The 14,947-nt window shown below is 33.9% G+C and overlaps 1 protein-coding gene across 15 annotated transcripts in view; it reads left to right on the forward strand.

Annotated features, from left to right (window-relative positions):
- The window catches only part of Stxbp5l (syntaxin binding protein 5L), a 231,324-nt gene that overhangs the window by 103,650 nt on the left and 112,727 nt on the right, over positions 1-14,947 (forward strand). For all 15 annotated transcript variants that reach the window (XR_005976222.1, XM_041672858.1, XM_041672860.1 and 12 more), the window contains 3 exons: positions 2,060-2,138; positions 6,974-7,128; positions 11,575-11,647. Coding sequence is in view for 14 of the 15 variants with exons in the window: in XM_041672858.1 (XP_041528792.1) it covers positions 2,060-2,138; positions 6,974-7,128; positions 11,575-11,647 (307 nt within the window). In the remaining variant the exon portion in view is untranslated. The remainder of the gene's footprint in view (positions 1-2,059; positions 2,139-6,973; positions 7,129-11,574; positions 11,648-14,947) is intronic.

Genomic DNA, 14,947 nt, shown 5'->3' on the forward strand with positions numbered 1-14,947 from the left:
TAATTGATTAGCTTTAATGTTTCTGAAATTGACATTTAATCTTACTTGGGGCTCTTTTCATACATCCATTTTTTGGTTTTGTTTTGTTTTTGGTTTTTTTTGAGACAGGGTTTCTCTGTGGCTTTGGAGCCTGTCCTGGAACTAGCTCTGTAGACCAGGCTGGCCTCGAACTCACAGAGATCCGCCTGCCTCTGCCTCCCGAGTGCTGGGATTAAAGGCGTGCACCACCATCGCCCGGCTCATCACATCGGCTCATACATCCATTTTGATCTTGACTTTCCTTTCTGCCTTTAAGATTTTTTTTTCTGTCTTTCAGCATTTTTGCTTGGATTACCTTGGCCTAGGGTTGTCTCTTTATCAATTTACCATTACTTCTCTAGCCTTTCAGTATTACACTTGTGTGTATGGTGGTAATGACTAGTGGTATTTCACAGTTTTTGATGTTCTTCACTTTCTTTCCTCCTGTTTGGTTTGATACGCTCTGGTTTGTCTCCAGCATTAATTTTATACAATTTTATACAATTTCCAGAAATATTTTTTGTTAATTTCACCCATGTTCTGAAATGTTGATTTATTCCTATTACTCCCAAATTCAAAAGCTGTCCATGTTGAGAATCAGTTACACATTTTGTCATTAGTTGACTATTTTATACCTGGAGAATTTATCCTTTTTCTGTCGTTTATCATTTTATGGAGTCCAGCTGGTCTATCCATGCCCCTGTTTAATTACAGCTTCTGCAGCATGTTGTGTCTGTTACTCATTCACTTCTGGTGCATCACACTGTCATTTTTATGTGTGTATTGTTCAATATCATAAATTCCAAACATATTAGAATTTAATTACTTCTATGCACCCTGACACATATCATATAATACTAGGAATATAGAGAATAGTAACAAATCAAATTGACGATTTTTTATACAATGTTTTATACAACATGGCACTTAAGCATGCTTTAACCACTGACAAATACTGATATAATTAAAGTAAGAAGCTGTTTTCTAAAAGTAAGTTGTTAGAGCTGAAGACTGAATATTAATGGGACTTTACAACCTGATTTCAATGCTTGGGACCCAAATCACAAAAGGAGAGAACTAATAGTTCTCTTACCTCTATAATGAGTGCCCCCTCTCCACATAGTAAATTAATCATTGTAACACCATTTTTAAATGAAGAAAAATGATTCTGTAAGTCTATCATATGCTTTAAGACAGGACTTTCTGCAATATGAAAGTTTACTTCTAGTATAGATAAACTATTGAGAGTTATATAGATTTTATTAAGATTTTATCTTTTTCTCTTCCTTTCTTTTTGTTCATTTTCTTGTGGAGGGGAGGGGAAGACACTCTAATGTACTCTTTAGTGGATTCGAACACTCAACTCTCCTGCCTCAGCCTCCTGACTGTTGAAATCACAGTCGTGAATAATATATTTTAATAATATATTTCATTATGTATGCATGTATCATCAGTCCTAAACTTTATTTTATGAGCATATGTAACTGCAATAATTTTATAAGGAAATACATCTATATTTAGAGATTACAAAGCACCAAAAGATGATACTTTATAAATAACTTGATTATATAGCAGTCTATTGTTATTATCCTAAAGCATATAGATTTAATAAAATATTAGAATATATAGACTTATGCCAAATATGGGCACTTTAAAGATAAACCAGTATCTTTAGATTAAACTGACGTTACTATGAAAATGACCAGTTTAACAATATAACTAAAGTAATAAAATTATTCCAAACTTAATCATCATTGATGGAAATATAAACTAGTGCTTGTCCTATCTCTTCTGTAAGCAGTATCTACAATTAACACTGTGCTTGCGCATTGGGCTTCAGTGGTGCTCGTATCCCTGCCAATGTGATCTGTCCAGGGCTTGTTGTAGTGCAGGAAGTCACGCGGCTCACCCCAGAGGCTTGTAGAGTTCATTTTTTCATTATGTTATTGTTCCATGTTTATATTTATTAATGGAAATTTAAAAAAATTCTCATGGGTCAGTATAATTTAAGTCAGATTTAATTATTTCTTTCTCTCATTAGGAAAAAGTCAAAGAGAAGGAAGAAAGTCTGAGCCTTGTAAACCGATTCTTAAAGTGGAGTACAAAACCTGCAGGAACAGGTATGTGGTTGTACTTGGTGAATATGTGAATATGTATCAGGGGCGGGATAATATGTTATCCTGCCCTAGAATTATAAATTATTAATTCTCTAAATCAATAACTTATTTTTCTTGACAATTATAAATATTGAAAATAACAAATAGTGTACTTCATCATATTTATATTAACATCATATATATTCTAATAATTGAGGACTCTTGAATTATTTATAATATAGAAATATTTATTAATCTTAATCTATGCATCTATTGATATTCCTTATGACATTTAAATATATAGCCAGATCTATCCGAGCTTATAATCTGACATATTGAAATTGGAAAGCTAACCTTTAGTTGGAATTATAAAGTCATGAATATTTTCATAATGGAAAAAAGCCTGAATTTTATGATTTATATGATAAAATAACATTCAGTACAATTCTACATTTATAGATACCATGTCCAGTATTTCCGCATTTCCTCTTAATTTGTAATAATCACTAATGGCATTTTCCACCCAATATGAGCATAATAAACCTTGCCTGAACATTATTGTTATTTATCATTATTATTATTATGATGATGATGCATGTATAAGACGTGGGTTCTGGGGATCTAACTCAGGAGCCAGGCTTGTGCAGCAAGAATTTTGACGTGCTAAGCCATTTGTCAGTCCCTAAACAGACTGTAAATTGAAAGTTCCTACTTTATCTTAGTTACTTGCTCACATTGTAGTGTGCTATTAGCATCACAGATATAAATATGTTTGTTAAAACTTCCTCTTCTGAAGTTTTAATAGTATAAAATTGTGATGATAAATTTTCAATACCCCTTTAGCAGTCCAGTTTAGTATAATATACCTAAAAAATAAAATATTCCAAATTTTAAAGATTGTGGATGGAAACAAAATCTTATATAACTATTGTCTTTTTAAAATATAATTACAAGTTTTCTTGTGCCTTTAGATTCAGTAGTGTATATCACAAGTTATGCAGTGTAAACTCTAAGGATCTTTGAGGGTCAGGAAATTATATTAATTTTTCCAAACAGCTTATAGCTTTATTTAGTTTTCCTTTTCACTTACTTCAGTGTTGACTGTCCTAAAGGCTATAATATCTGTTGAATTTTCAATTAGTGTTCAATATTTTTATAGATTACAAATCTTGAAAATGAAACAGCAAAATGAGAACAAATAGTTTCATGTGAAGCCTGAAATGCTTTTTGCACAATAAATCTCAGGACCCATGGACTTTAGTGCTTCTTCTTGGCTACAAGGGTGTTGTTTTGAAAGTGTACTCCTGTGCCGTGCTCAGCAATGTTCAGGTTAATTCCATTGGTTTTAACTATATACTACACACTGTGTAATTTGATTTGTGAGCTAAACCATAACTTATTACCATCTTTTTAATTTGGTAGGCTCTAGTAGCAAAGACCAAGACAAAATACTAGTGATTTTTGAATAGCACGAGAAGTAGTTTGATGGATGTTTGTCTTGGGGGAATGGAAAAGGGACAAGGGTATGATTGAGCTGTAAATATTATCACATTTCTAACTTTATTGGCTTTTTTGGGCAATTAAAAATTTTAAAGAAATAAGGAAAAGGAACACCTTGTTGAAGGCCATGGAGAGAAGAGCTATCAAGAGAGAGGTCAGGAAAATTCCTTAGGGAGAGAATTTTTGAGATAGGTGTTCAAAGGCGAAAGTAAAGTAGCCTTTGGGAGCCAGGGCTCAAATGAAGCAGTGTGACGCCACAGTTATCACTGACTTTACAGTAACATGGCTCTGAGATTTTTAATTATATCATCATCTTTAGTTTCATCACTAATAATACCTGATTTACTATGTTACTCCATGAAAACTAGATGAAATAATGCATAAGGCATAGATTTTCACGACTAAGAAGGCACACTCAGGTTCCTAATAAATCAAATCACCATTATAATTATATTAAAACCATGGTATTCTACGTTGTTAGCAGTATTTCATTACTCTTAAAAATTTGTTTTAGCACTTAGTATCCTAACTATAATAATTCTATTTATAATGTGAAATGTGTATTTTATTGGTCATACTTACTTTCATTCCACTTAAATACAGTGCATGCAGACAATTTTGTTTTTATTTTTGTGATAATAGATTTAAGTAAAGGTAACCTCTGGAAATTTAAAGCAAGGGAAAAATTTGGAGGTGTACTAGTCTGAAAAAGAATGAAAGATGGGACCCAGAAACAGTACAGTACTCTACTGAAGGTTATATCAAAGTTAGGCTGTACCTTAATTAAGATACTGTTTCTTTTCATTAATTGTTTCATGCATATATAGAGGAACACACACAATCACACACACACACACACACGTATGTGACCCCATATGTTCTTGTTACCAGATAGTATTAGATTTTTAAAGCAAGTCGTGTTTTGTTCTTTTGGTTTTTGTTTTGTTCTAAGTAGAGCATTTGTTCAAATGCATTGCCACCCTCCCTGATTAACACTTTAGACAGTTTGGCAGGGGCCTTGGGAATGTGTATCTGTAAAAAATTCTGGTTGGTACTGGATCACATTTTTAAAAATTGATACACTGATTAAAATAAAATGTTAAGAGATTAAAATAACAGGAAAATAAGGAGATAATGATGACACAAATATCTAGAGCCCAGGAGGATTAATAATGAATCCATCTTAGTCATTGTTCTATTGCTGTGAGGAGACACCATGGCCAAGGCAACTCATAAAAAAGAATCATTTGTGTGCCTACATTCACTACTTGAAAATAAACTTTGTTGTATGTACTGTAGGTTTATAATATAATACTATAGGGTAGATATACTTCAAATGATAGGAAGTATGCTTCCTAATACCAGATTTATGGACTCTTTACTTACTTTGTCAAATTGCTCATGCTAGGCCATTCACTAAACTCATCCCCAATGCAGACTCAGAGAACAGAAGAGCTTTTTGTCAAGACATAATTTTTAAAAATTAGAAAAGATATTTTATATGTAAATGTGATAGGTATATTAAAAATTCTATTGGTTTTGTTATTCTGTAGTCAGCATTAAATTAACTAATAATTGCATACTATAAGACAGAAAAGAGGAGATACAGTGATTTATAGAAACAGGCAACTTCTTTTTAGCAGATAGAGTGGAAGTGTATTTTTTAGAAAGGCAGACTTTCAAAGGACTTGAGGCAAAGACTCTCTAGTTCCTTTCAAATGTATTTGGAGGGGAATATTCTCAATCTTGTATTTACTTGTTGAAAATACTTCCTTATTAACATGAAATATGTGTATTGAGTTTAGAATAGAAAATGAAAAGTTTTTAAGCTATTTATAGAAAGCTACAATATTTATAATCATCAAAAGAAACCTCATTGAGTTCATCACTTTGTGTCATTATAAGAAATTACGAGAATAAATATCTTAAAGTAAGAAGACCCCTTTGGCTTTAGGTTGCTTTAGTCTGTCACTGGGTGACTCCATTTATCTTAGTATTATGTCAAGGCAAATTACAATCTTCACAGCGGAAGGAAAGTAGCTTACATTATGTCAGCCAAGAAGCAGAGAGAGAAAAGAGGAAGCCTATGCTGGTACACTTTCTCATTCTTTTATTCCTCCCTGGACCGCACACTATTGGACAGCACTACCAACATTCAGCATAGGTCTTCCCTCACTGCCTATACGTGCTATTCCACACGGCAGTTGTCTCTGTACATGCACTAACAGACACATACAGGAGTCCCTTCCCTTCCCTTCCCTTCCCCTTCCCCTTCCCCTTCCCCTTCCCCTTCCCCTTCGCCTTCCTCTTTCCCTTCCCCTTCGCCTTCCCCTTTCCCACCTTTCTTCTTTCTTCCTTCCTTCCTTCCTTCCTTCCTTCCTTCCTTCCATTCATATCTGTTTTGAAAATGTATTCTTCTCTCATACATTACATTCTGACCACTCCATTTCCCCTCCCTTCAGTCTTCCCAGCCTCCCCCAACCTCCCCTCTCTCCCAGATCCAAAGTCTCATTCCTCAATCCAAACAAGTTGAGAAATGAATGACACTCATTTTATTACTTATTTGTACCTTGAAAAGTAATATATAGACTGAGTAGTGTGTGTGTGTGTGTATGCATGTAAACAATTAAAGAAAAAGGCCATAATTTGAGAGAGAACAAAGGAGGGCATATATGGGAGGATTGGAGGGAAGAAAGGGAATGTAATGTATTTTAATTTCAAAAATAAAAGTACTAAAGTGACACACTAAAATTTTATATGAAATTACTTGAGCCAGCTAGAGCTTGCTAGATATGTATAAAATTGAGAAGATATTCTATAATAAATTATTATTCATCTACATATTATTTTTCTATCTCCTCATAAACCTTTTACTACAGAAACTTTATTACCTACAATTTTCATGTTCTCGTTTACCATTCTGAGCTTCCCACTGTGATATTTCTCTTTGTATTAAAATTCGCCTCTCTCTTTCATTTTAGGGACTTGGGTCCCACATTCCCACTTATTAGTTTAATATTATAACATAACTAATGTTCTAATGATAGTGATATAAGATCTGGTAGCCAAATAAAATATAAAAAAGTCCCTTTGCGAGCCAGTGACTCCACTTTCCTCCAGCTTGTCTTTCCCCAGTGCCGCTCAAATATCTTTGCACTTACCCATAGTTATTCTAGTAGCTAGAATGTAGATCCGGAAAAGGGAGATGATAAAATGGTCATTGTTAGTTAAGAAACTAGAATCAGGAAGGCCATTTGCATTGTAGATAATCTCCTCTGAACTTATTATTTCAAGGCTTATGTTTGACTTCATGTTATCTTAAAGAATATAGTCTCATTACCCTTTTTCCCCCTATGTAGTGAACCATTTATAATATTCTCTGGTGGGCTGTCATATGACAAAGCTTGCAGAAGACCAAGTTTAACCATCATGCATGGAAAAGCAATTACAGTACTTGAAATGGACCATCCTATTGTTGAATTTCTAACTTTATGTGAAACACCTTATCCAAATGGTAAGTAGATACAATGAAACATTTAATTTTAGAAAAAAATATCATTTTTAAATGACAAGTTCCTAATGAAATTAAGGTTAAATATTTTCAGTTTTGGCAGCAGGTATCCACTGTGGTACAACACTGTGAGCTACAGTTGCTGGCGCAGGTTCTACATTGTACATACTTGGCAAACTGGAAGTAAGACAGATGTAGTGCAGCAGTGCTGGCGTTGCAGGTTCTAATATCAGGTAAGTGCTTTAAACTTTGATAAGGATGGTGGAAGCTGAGCTGGGAGGGTCCGATAGGGGTCCAGGGTGAAATCACTTGGGGAAACTGAGGTCTCCTAATAGTCTCTCCTAGACCAGCTCCACCCATCCCATCCCAATAGCAATCAAAGTTAAAGCACTTACCTGATATCAGTGATCTGTAACTCTGGTGGTGCTGCATCTCCTTCACATCTGGCTTGGCTTCAGATGCAACTGCAGCACATCTGATTACTCTAGGATTGCTGATGTGTGGTTAGTGATTTATTTTACTATGGAGAAGAGTCATAAGACCATTGGGAGGAGAGATGCATGTATATATTTATCATCTTGAGTAAAGATACAAAACCTTTGTAAACATGAAACTAGTTCTAAACTCATACAAAAATCTAATGATGAGAAAATAAATATAAAAATGAAAATGGTTAAAACATAAACCAGAAATATGAGTTTATGATAAAAACAATATAATAAATATTACTACATTTTCAAAAGGGACAAAAACTTGACTTGGGACGGAATATTTGGTTTTATGATTCACCTCTGAATTTATGATTCACCTCTGAAACTTCTTAGTTGCTAAGTAAGATACTTACATGTTTTACTTATCTTGTGTAGGAAGGGAATAATTTTACCCAAATATGATTAGTGGAAAGGCAAATGAAAATATTTTGTTAACTATGAAAATACGTATGTCATGTTTCATTACTAAATATGTTGATTTTCTTTAAATTATTTAGCTTTATATTTAAAATATGTAGTAGATAGCAATTATGTAGCACTTTATTTCAAGAGTTACTAGAGATAAATGACCTGCATTTTTTATCAACATATATTTATTGAGCGTTACTGTGGCCTCAATACTATAAGTACTTGTTAAGCTTATAGAAATATGAATGTAATCTTTACATAAATTGCATAAAGTCTGATGGGGTCTATGAAATAGCCATAAATTATTGAAGTAATGCATGATTATAATTCTGAATTACATGGTTCACAGTATAAATAATCCACCTCTTTATAGCTGGTTAAATGACTAAAATATTAATGTAAAGCCTCAATAGAAAAATAGGATTTAGGCAGACTTTATTGAGAATATTGAGTAAAGGTTTTGTAAATTGTGCGGTTTGGTAAGACCAATTTATGGGAAAACATCTAAGGTTTTTGGAGAAATTTGTTAAGAAACAGAACTTTGAAGAAATACTAAGATGAAAGAAAGTACTAGTTTTAATAGTTTTTTTTAAAGGAATATATAGGTTTCAAGAGAGATTCTTAAAATCTAAACTGTAGCAAAGGCATTTGTAGGATATATATATATATATTGTATATATATTGTATATATATATTGTATCTGGGCATGTTGTTTTATTTATATAATCTCAGATCTGGGGAGACTGAAGCAAGAGGACGGCCATGAGTTCAAAACCAGCCTAGGCTACACAATATGTTTTAGTACAGTCTCCGCCGTAGTGTAAACTGTTCATTTTCTCCAAAATGAACAAAACATTAAAACAAACCCCAAACCAGACAACATGTTTCATACACAGTCACAGCATTTTTTAAAAAGAAAGAATAGTAAGAATGAGTAGTTATTAGAGAACAAAGAAGGAAAAAATCTTACAATATTTGTTCATGGCTTATCACACTATAAATGTTCTTTGGAATTATGAGTATAGTTGACAAAGGAACAAAGGTTAGAGTCACCTAGGAAGGAAATTTGGATGAAACAAAAAGAAAAGTAAAGCCACAGGACTAAAAGCTAAAGTTAGGAAAATTCCTCCTTTAAAGAGCATTGAAATGTATCTGAAATAGAAGTTGAGTATTCCTGGTCGCAAAGATGAGACATATGTTTCATATGTAGTCTCCTGAACATCAGTCGCAATATAAGGATAATTTCTAATGATTTTTAATAAAGTATAAATCTGCTAAACCCTGCCTTTTCTACTCTACAAGTGGATTAATAAATTGTTTTTCAGAAAACTGATAAGGATAATTGAACTTTTCATTTGTCAGATTTGAGGAGAAATGGTGTTAACTATACTTACAGGAATATAAATATAGTAACTGCTCAAATGTGTTTTAACTATTCAAACATTGAATATAAAGCACCAGAAAAGAAAGCCTATATTGTACATAATGAAGTTTCTCATGACCTTTCCCAAATCGCCCAGTGCTATTCACCTTTTTAATTCTTCTCTTCAAATATGCATATACTTCTCTTTTCTACAAATGACCTAATATTTTATGTACTGTTTATATCCTTGTGTTAATATATTTTAATTATTTCATAGTAGTTGATAAGGAATTCCAGTCTTTATAGCTACATAGTGATAAATGTCATTCCCAGGCTAAACCAAGTTATGAATAATTTTAATACTGCTGATACTTTTATGACATCTGATGCTGTGACTCATTCTCACAGCTCAAATGTTTTAACATTGTTAATGGGATCATCACCTAGAGTAATAACTGTAATCAGAGCTTGTCAGTTCCCATCTATATTTAGTTGGCCAGTCATCTCTAAGCCTTTCAAATGATGTATTCTCATCAGAATAATAATTGAGGTAGAACTTCTCTCACCCTAACTGGTAGGAACAAGGGTTAAATGATGAGACAAACCAACCTAAATAGGCACTTCATTGCTATCTATTAGCTATAAATATCACCATGTATTTTTTTTCACATAACTTTTATAGCAGCTTAAGGTACTTATAATTGTGCCATTTCAGTGAAAGAGGAGCTTCAAGTCAAGGAATATAGCTAATATGCCCAAGACAAAATCTTTAGTTAATAGGCAAAGAATTGAACTCAGCACTGATTCCCAAACAATTTTTTAGTAGCCATGATGGTATATAGAGGGTTTCTACAGAGGTGAAACTTCTGCTGCCAGTTTCTATTTGTGTAGGAACAACAATAACTTTTGACAGATATAACAATCTAAAATTTTAATTTATCTGTGACTTTAATTCACACATGGTAATGCTTTGGCTATTTTATCTTCTAACGCTTGCTATAAACCTAGCCAATGATGTTCCTAAGGAGAGCTGACAAGGAGAAAATAACTAGTTATATGGAACCCTACTGCTCTTCAAACTGAGAGCTAAATTGTATAAAAACAACACTGAGAAACTTAAAGCAATGCTAGAGATAAATACTAGGAACCATGAGAACGGTTTGAACCTTGGACTGTAGCAGACTAACTATTGTCATAGAGATAACTATCTAAGCACCAGCAAGTCCTAACTCTTGTTTTCATTTACGTGTTTGCTCTTGTGATCACCAACTTCACTTTCCCCGTTTGCCAATTTGCCCTTTATTGTAAATAGAATCCAATGCTTTCTTTGCCTCTTAACTAAATCCCTGTTTTCCCTATCTTAACACAAGTTACATTTTATACCATTACCCTTATTTACTCATAGCTCACAGTAGCTCCTGAATTCTTACTTCTTCACTGTCCACAGCTTGCAAACATTCCTGGAACAAAAACTCCATGAGAAAGATTTATCGTCAGTCTTATTCCCCACATAGCCTTTGGGTTTTGAGATAGCTCCTAGGATATAATGGAGCAAAACTAGGTGGGAAAGGAACAGTGGGATATAAATGAATCAAGGATATGGGGGAAAGGAACAGTGGGAAGAGGGTTGGATTTAGAAATGTGAAATTTACCCCATGCTGTTTGATTTTCGTAGGCTTGTACTCATACACACAGGAATAGTCTATAGGAGTATATTAAACCATATTGACTCAAAGTACACACCCAACTACATGTGTTTCACTATCATAGTGAGGTGATTGTGTATCATATCCCAGAGAAGCAGAGTTAGTGCAGTCTCAGTGTGACTCCTAGTGGGCATGGTTCAAATCTAAACCACTAAGGTTATGGATGAGTCTGATAGTGACCATAAGCTTGAAGTGACACTCTCATTCTTTGTTAGGCAGGATTGCCATCACTTCGTGATTTTTGGAATGTACTTGACTATGTACTATACACATGTTCATTTTTCCTAGTTCTATTAGAAATCTTAACATTATATTTGTCAAATAAACATATTTTATTAAAGTATTCTTTGTCACCTTAGCTCATACTTTGGTTTTCTCATCATTTAAATAAAATGTATATAAGATAAAGGAAATGCATTGTTGGTGGTTTAAATAAAGTATGCAGTATGGAAACTTTTCAATGTTTTTCTTTCTGTTGTAGAATTTCAAGAACCCTATGCTGTTGCTGTACTTCTAGAGAAAGATCTCATTGTAGTCGATCTGACACAAACCAAGTAAGTTGGTCATAATAACACCTATTACTTTCAAATTCTATTCAGTACAATAAAAATGCAGGAGCACATTTTAGAGAACTGGCATTGGAATTCTCTAGATATTAAGTTTTTTCTTATGTGAAATTTGTCTTTGTAAAGTTACAGAAATGTAATTTGGTTAAATGATGAAAAGTGAAGTAGGAAAATTTGTGTAACAAGAAAGTTTCTATTCATCTTAAAAGCAGAACAGATGTTTGGACAAAGCATTTATAGACACCCAGAACAAAAGGAATAACATTTTTGCCATTGTTTTAAGCAAAAGAAATTGTTACAAAATATGTACAATGTAACCGCTGGCCGTCTGTTACTCTACTGACCGAAGGAAAACTGATAAAGGAAAATCACATGTGGTGAAACTATTTTGAGACTACCACAGCAAGCTGTTGAAGCCTGGGAATTTTAGGGACAGAAAATGTAGTCTACCTTTTATTTCTATTTTTAAAATGAGGGAATAAATAATTTTTCACCCCTGAGACATAAGCATGTGTAGCTGGAAGACAATGTTCATCACTTTTAAGTCTACTTTTACAATTAATATAAAGGACTAACATACACCATTGTAAGAGCAGCGCCTTTTATGTTTCATGTCGCATGTATTCTCTTCCTTCCTGTGTCCCTTGCTCCTCTCTCCTTATAATTCCTCCACTCTTGTGAACTCTTTCTAGCTTCATCACATAAAACCACACCCATTTAGCGCTCGATTCTGCATATAAGAGAATGTAGGCAGTCTTTGTCTTTTTTAGTCTAGCTTTCTTAGCTTTACATGATGATTTCCACATGCACTCATTTTCCTACAAATGTTAGGATTTAGTTTTTAAGATAATAAAAGTCTAATTTGTATAGGTACTATACTTTATTTGTGCGACCATTAAATTAGTACTATCCATTGGAACCTGGTGGAATCATCAATGAACATAGACTTAAAGACAATGGCTCTCTTTATGCCAAAATCTATCAGTAGCAAATAGTCCAACTGAAGAACAGACCCTACTGAGACCCTCTTCTAGCTATACTGGATTGTTAAAAGTTCCATTCTTGCACATACTTAGGGAAGGTATCCTTGCTTGCTATAAGTTTGCGGTTGCATAGCTATATCTTGCTGCCTGACATTTTATAGCCTTTCCCTGTATCAGCTCTTACATTCTTTTCCACTCTGTTTCTATTTTCAGTATCCCATGAACTATGGACAGGATGCTATAAATGTCTTATTTAGGGCTGAACACTCATCCACACATGTTCTCAGTACCCTGCAGCTATAAGTCTCTGTTTTAACCACATTTCACTGAAAAGATAAGCTTCTAGATTAAGACTGAGAGCAGTTTATCTCTGTAGGTATAAACAAATATTTAGAAAGTAGCTTGATCTATGTCAGTACTCTGTTACCTATAGAGATGATGATTTCCACAGTTAAGGGTACAGATTAGATTTATAGAAATAGACATGGATTCTCTCCAGTTGAATGGGTCTCAAATTCCATCAGAAGCTATTTATCCATGTAATGGTAGGGCCTCTATTGCACAAATGGGATCCTCTAGCTCTCCAGGTTGGTTTTTTAGGTCATAGAATTCACAGCTATGTAAGACGATTGATACTATTTGTACACCAGTAGTCTATACAGGAGCTTCTAGAACTACAAAAACTACCTGTCAGGTAAGAGGATTCAGATCCCTTTCAGTTTGACTATTTCCAGCTCCTGTGACCATTCCCACCATGGCCTTTTCTAGGTTCCTGTCTTATCCTAGTATTCTAAATTGAACACACAAAATTAGAGATTTGGAGCTGGTATCTTCATATGAAAGAGAATATGAGATGTACATGATGGATAGTGTGGTGTTGGTTTTCCTGTGCCTGGCTAGCCTTAAGTCGGGTTCTAATTTTTTAGAGACACCCATTTACCTGCAAATTTCAAAGCCTCATTTTCTTTGCAGCTGAGTAAAATCCCACTGTAGCACATTTTCTTATCTAGTCATTAGTTGGGGGACACCTAGACTGTTTCAATTCCTTGGCTATTTTGAAAAGAACAAGTAGAAATGTGGAAAAGCAATATTTCTGTAGTAGGGGATACAGTATCATTTGTGTTTGTGTCTAAGAGTAGAATAGCTGGAGTGTATGGTAGTTCTGTCTTTGACTTTTAAAGCAGTGGTTCTCAGCCTGTGGGTTGTAACCTTTTGGGGATCAAATGACCCTTTTACAAGAGCCAAATATCCTGCATATTGGATATTTACATTATGATTCATAAAAGTAGCAAATTATAATTATGAAGTAGGACCAAAACCAATTTTATAGTTGGGGTCATCACAACATGAGAAACTGCATTAAACGGTCACAGCATTAGAAAAGTTGAGAAACACTGTTCTAGAAGAATCTCCACACCAATTTTCTTTTTTTTTGTTTTTTTTTATTTTTTTTTTTACCAATTTTCTTAATGACTACAAAAGTTCACATTTCTACCAACAGCAAATCCTATTTTCACAAATCGTTGCCAGCATTTGTTTTCATTTGGTTTCTTGATGATGGCCATTCTGACTAGGGATGAACAGAATCTCAGAACAGTTTTACAATTTGCATTTCTCTGATGGCTAGTGATAAATACTCTTCAAAAGTGTTTATTAAGCATTGATATTTATTACTTTGAGAATTCTCTGTTCAGACCTATAGCTCATTTTAATTGGTTTTTTATTTCCTTGTTTATTTAGTTTTTCATGTATTCTAGACATTAATCCTTTTGAAGATATATAGCTGACAAAAGAATTGTTTCCATCTATAAGTTGCCTCTTCATCATATTGACTGTGGCACAGAAGATTTTTAGTTTCATGAGCATCCATTTGTCAATCTCTAGCCTTATTTCTGAGTGACTGTAGGTCTAATTACAACATTCTTACCTATTCCTGTTTGTTGTAGTCTGCTCCCTCCAATCTCTCCTAGCAGTTACAGAATACCATATAGTGGTTATTTTTAACAGGGAAGGTCTAGTTTCATTATTATGCATATAGACATTTAGTTTTCCCAAAACTAATTGTTGACAATGATGTCTTTCCTCCAGCGTGCATGCTTGTCAAAAATCAGATGTTGGTAGTTGAATGGACTTCTAGTTGGGACTCTTAGATTGTTTCATTGATATCTCTCTCCTTTTCTCCCTCTGGGTGTGTGTGTGTGTGCGTGCTTGTGTGTGTGCCTGTGTGCACACGCATCCATGGGTGCATGTTACTACAATACTCCTTAGTACTATAATTCTGTTAAATAACTTGATATCTGGTATA

The sequence above is a fragment of the Microtus oregoni genome, unplaced genomic scaffold, assembly GCF_018167655.1.
Source record: "Microtus oregoni isolate MIOR12 unplaced genomic scaffold, Mior012 000023F_ref0000262, whole genome shotgun sequence".
Classification (NCBI taxonomy): Eukaryota; Metazoa; Chordata; class Mammalia; order Rodentia; family Cricetidae; genus Microtus; species Microtus oregoni.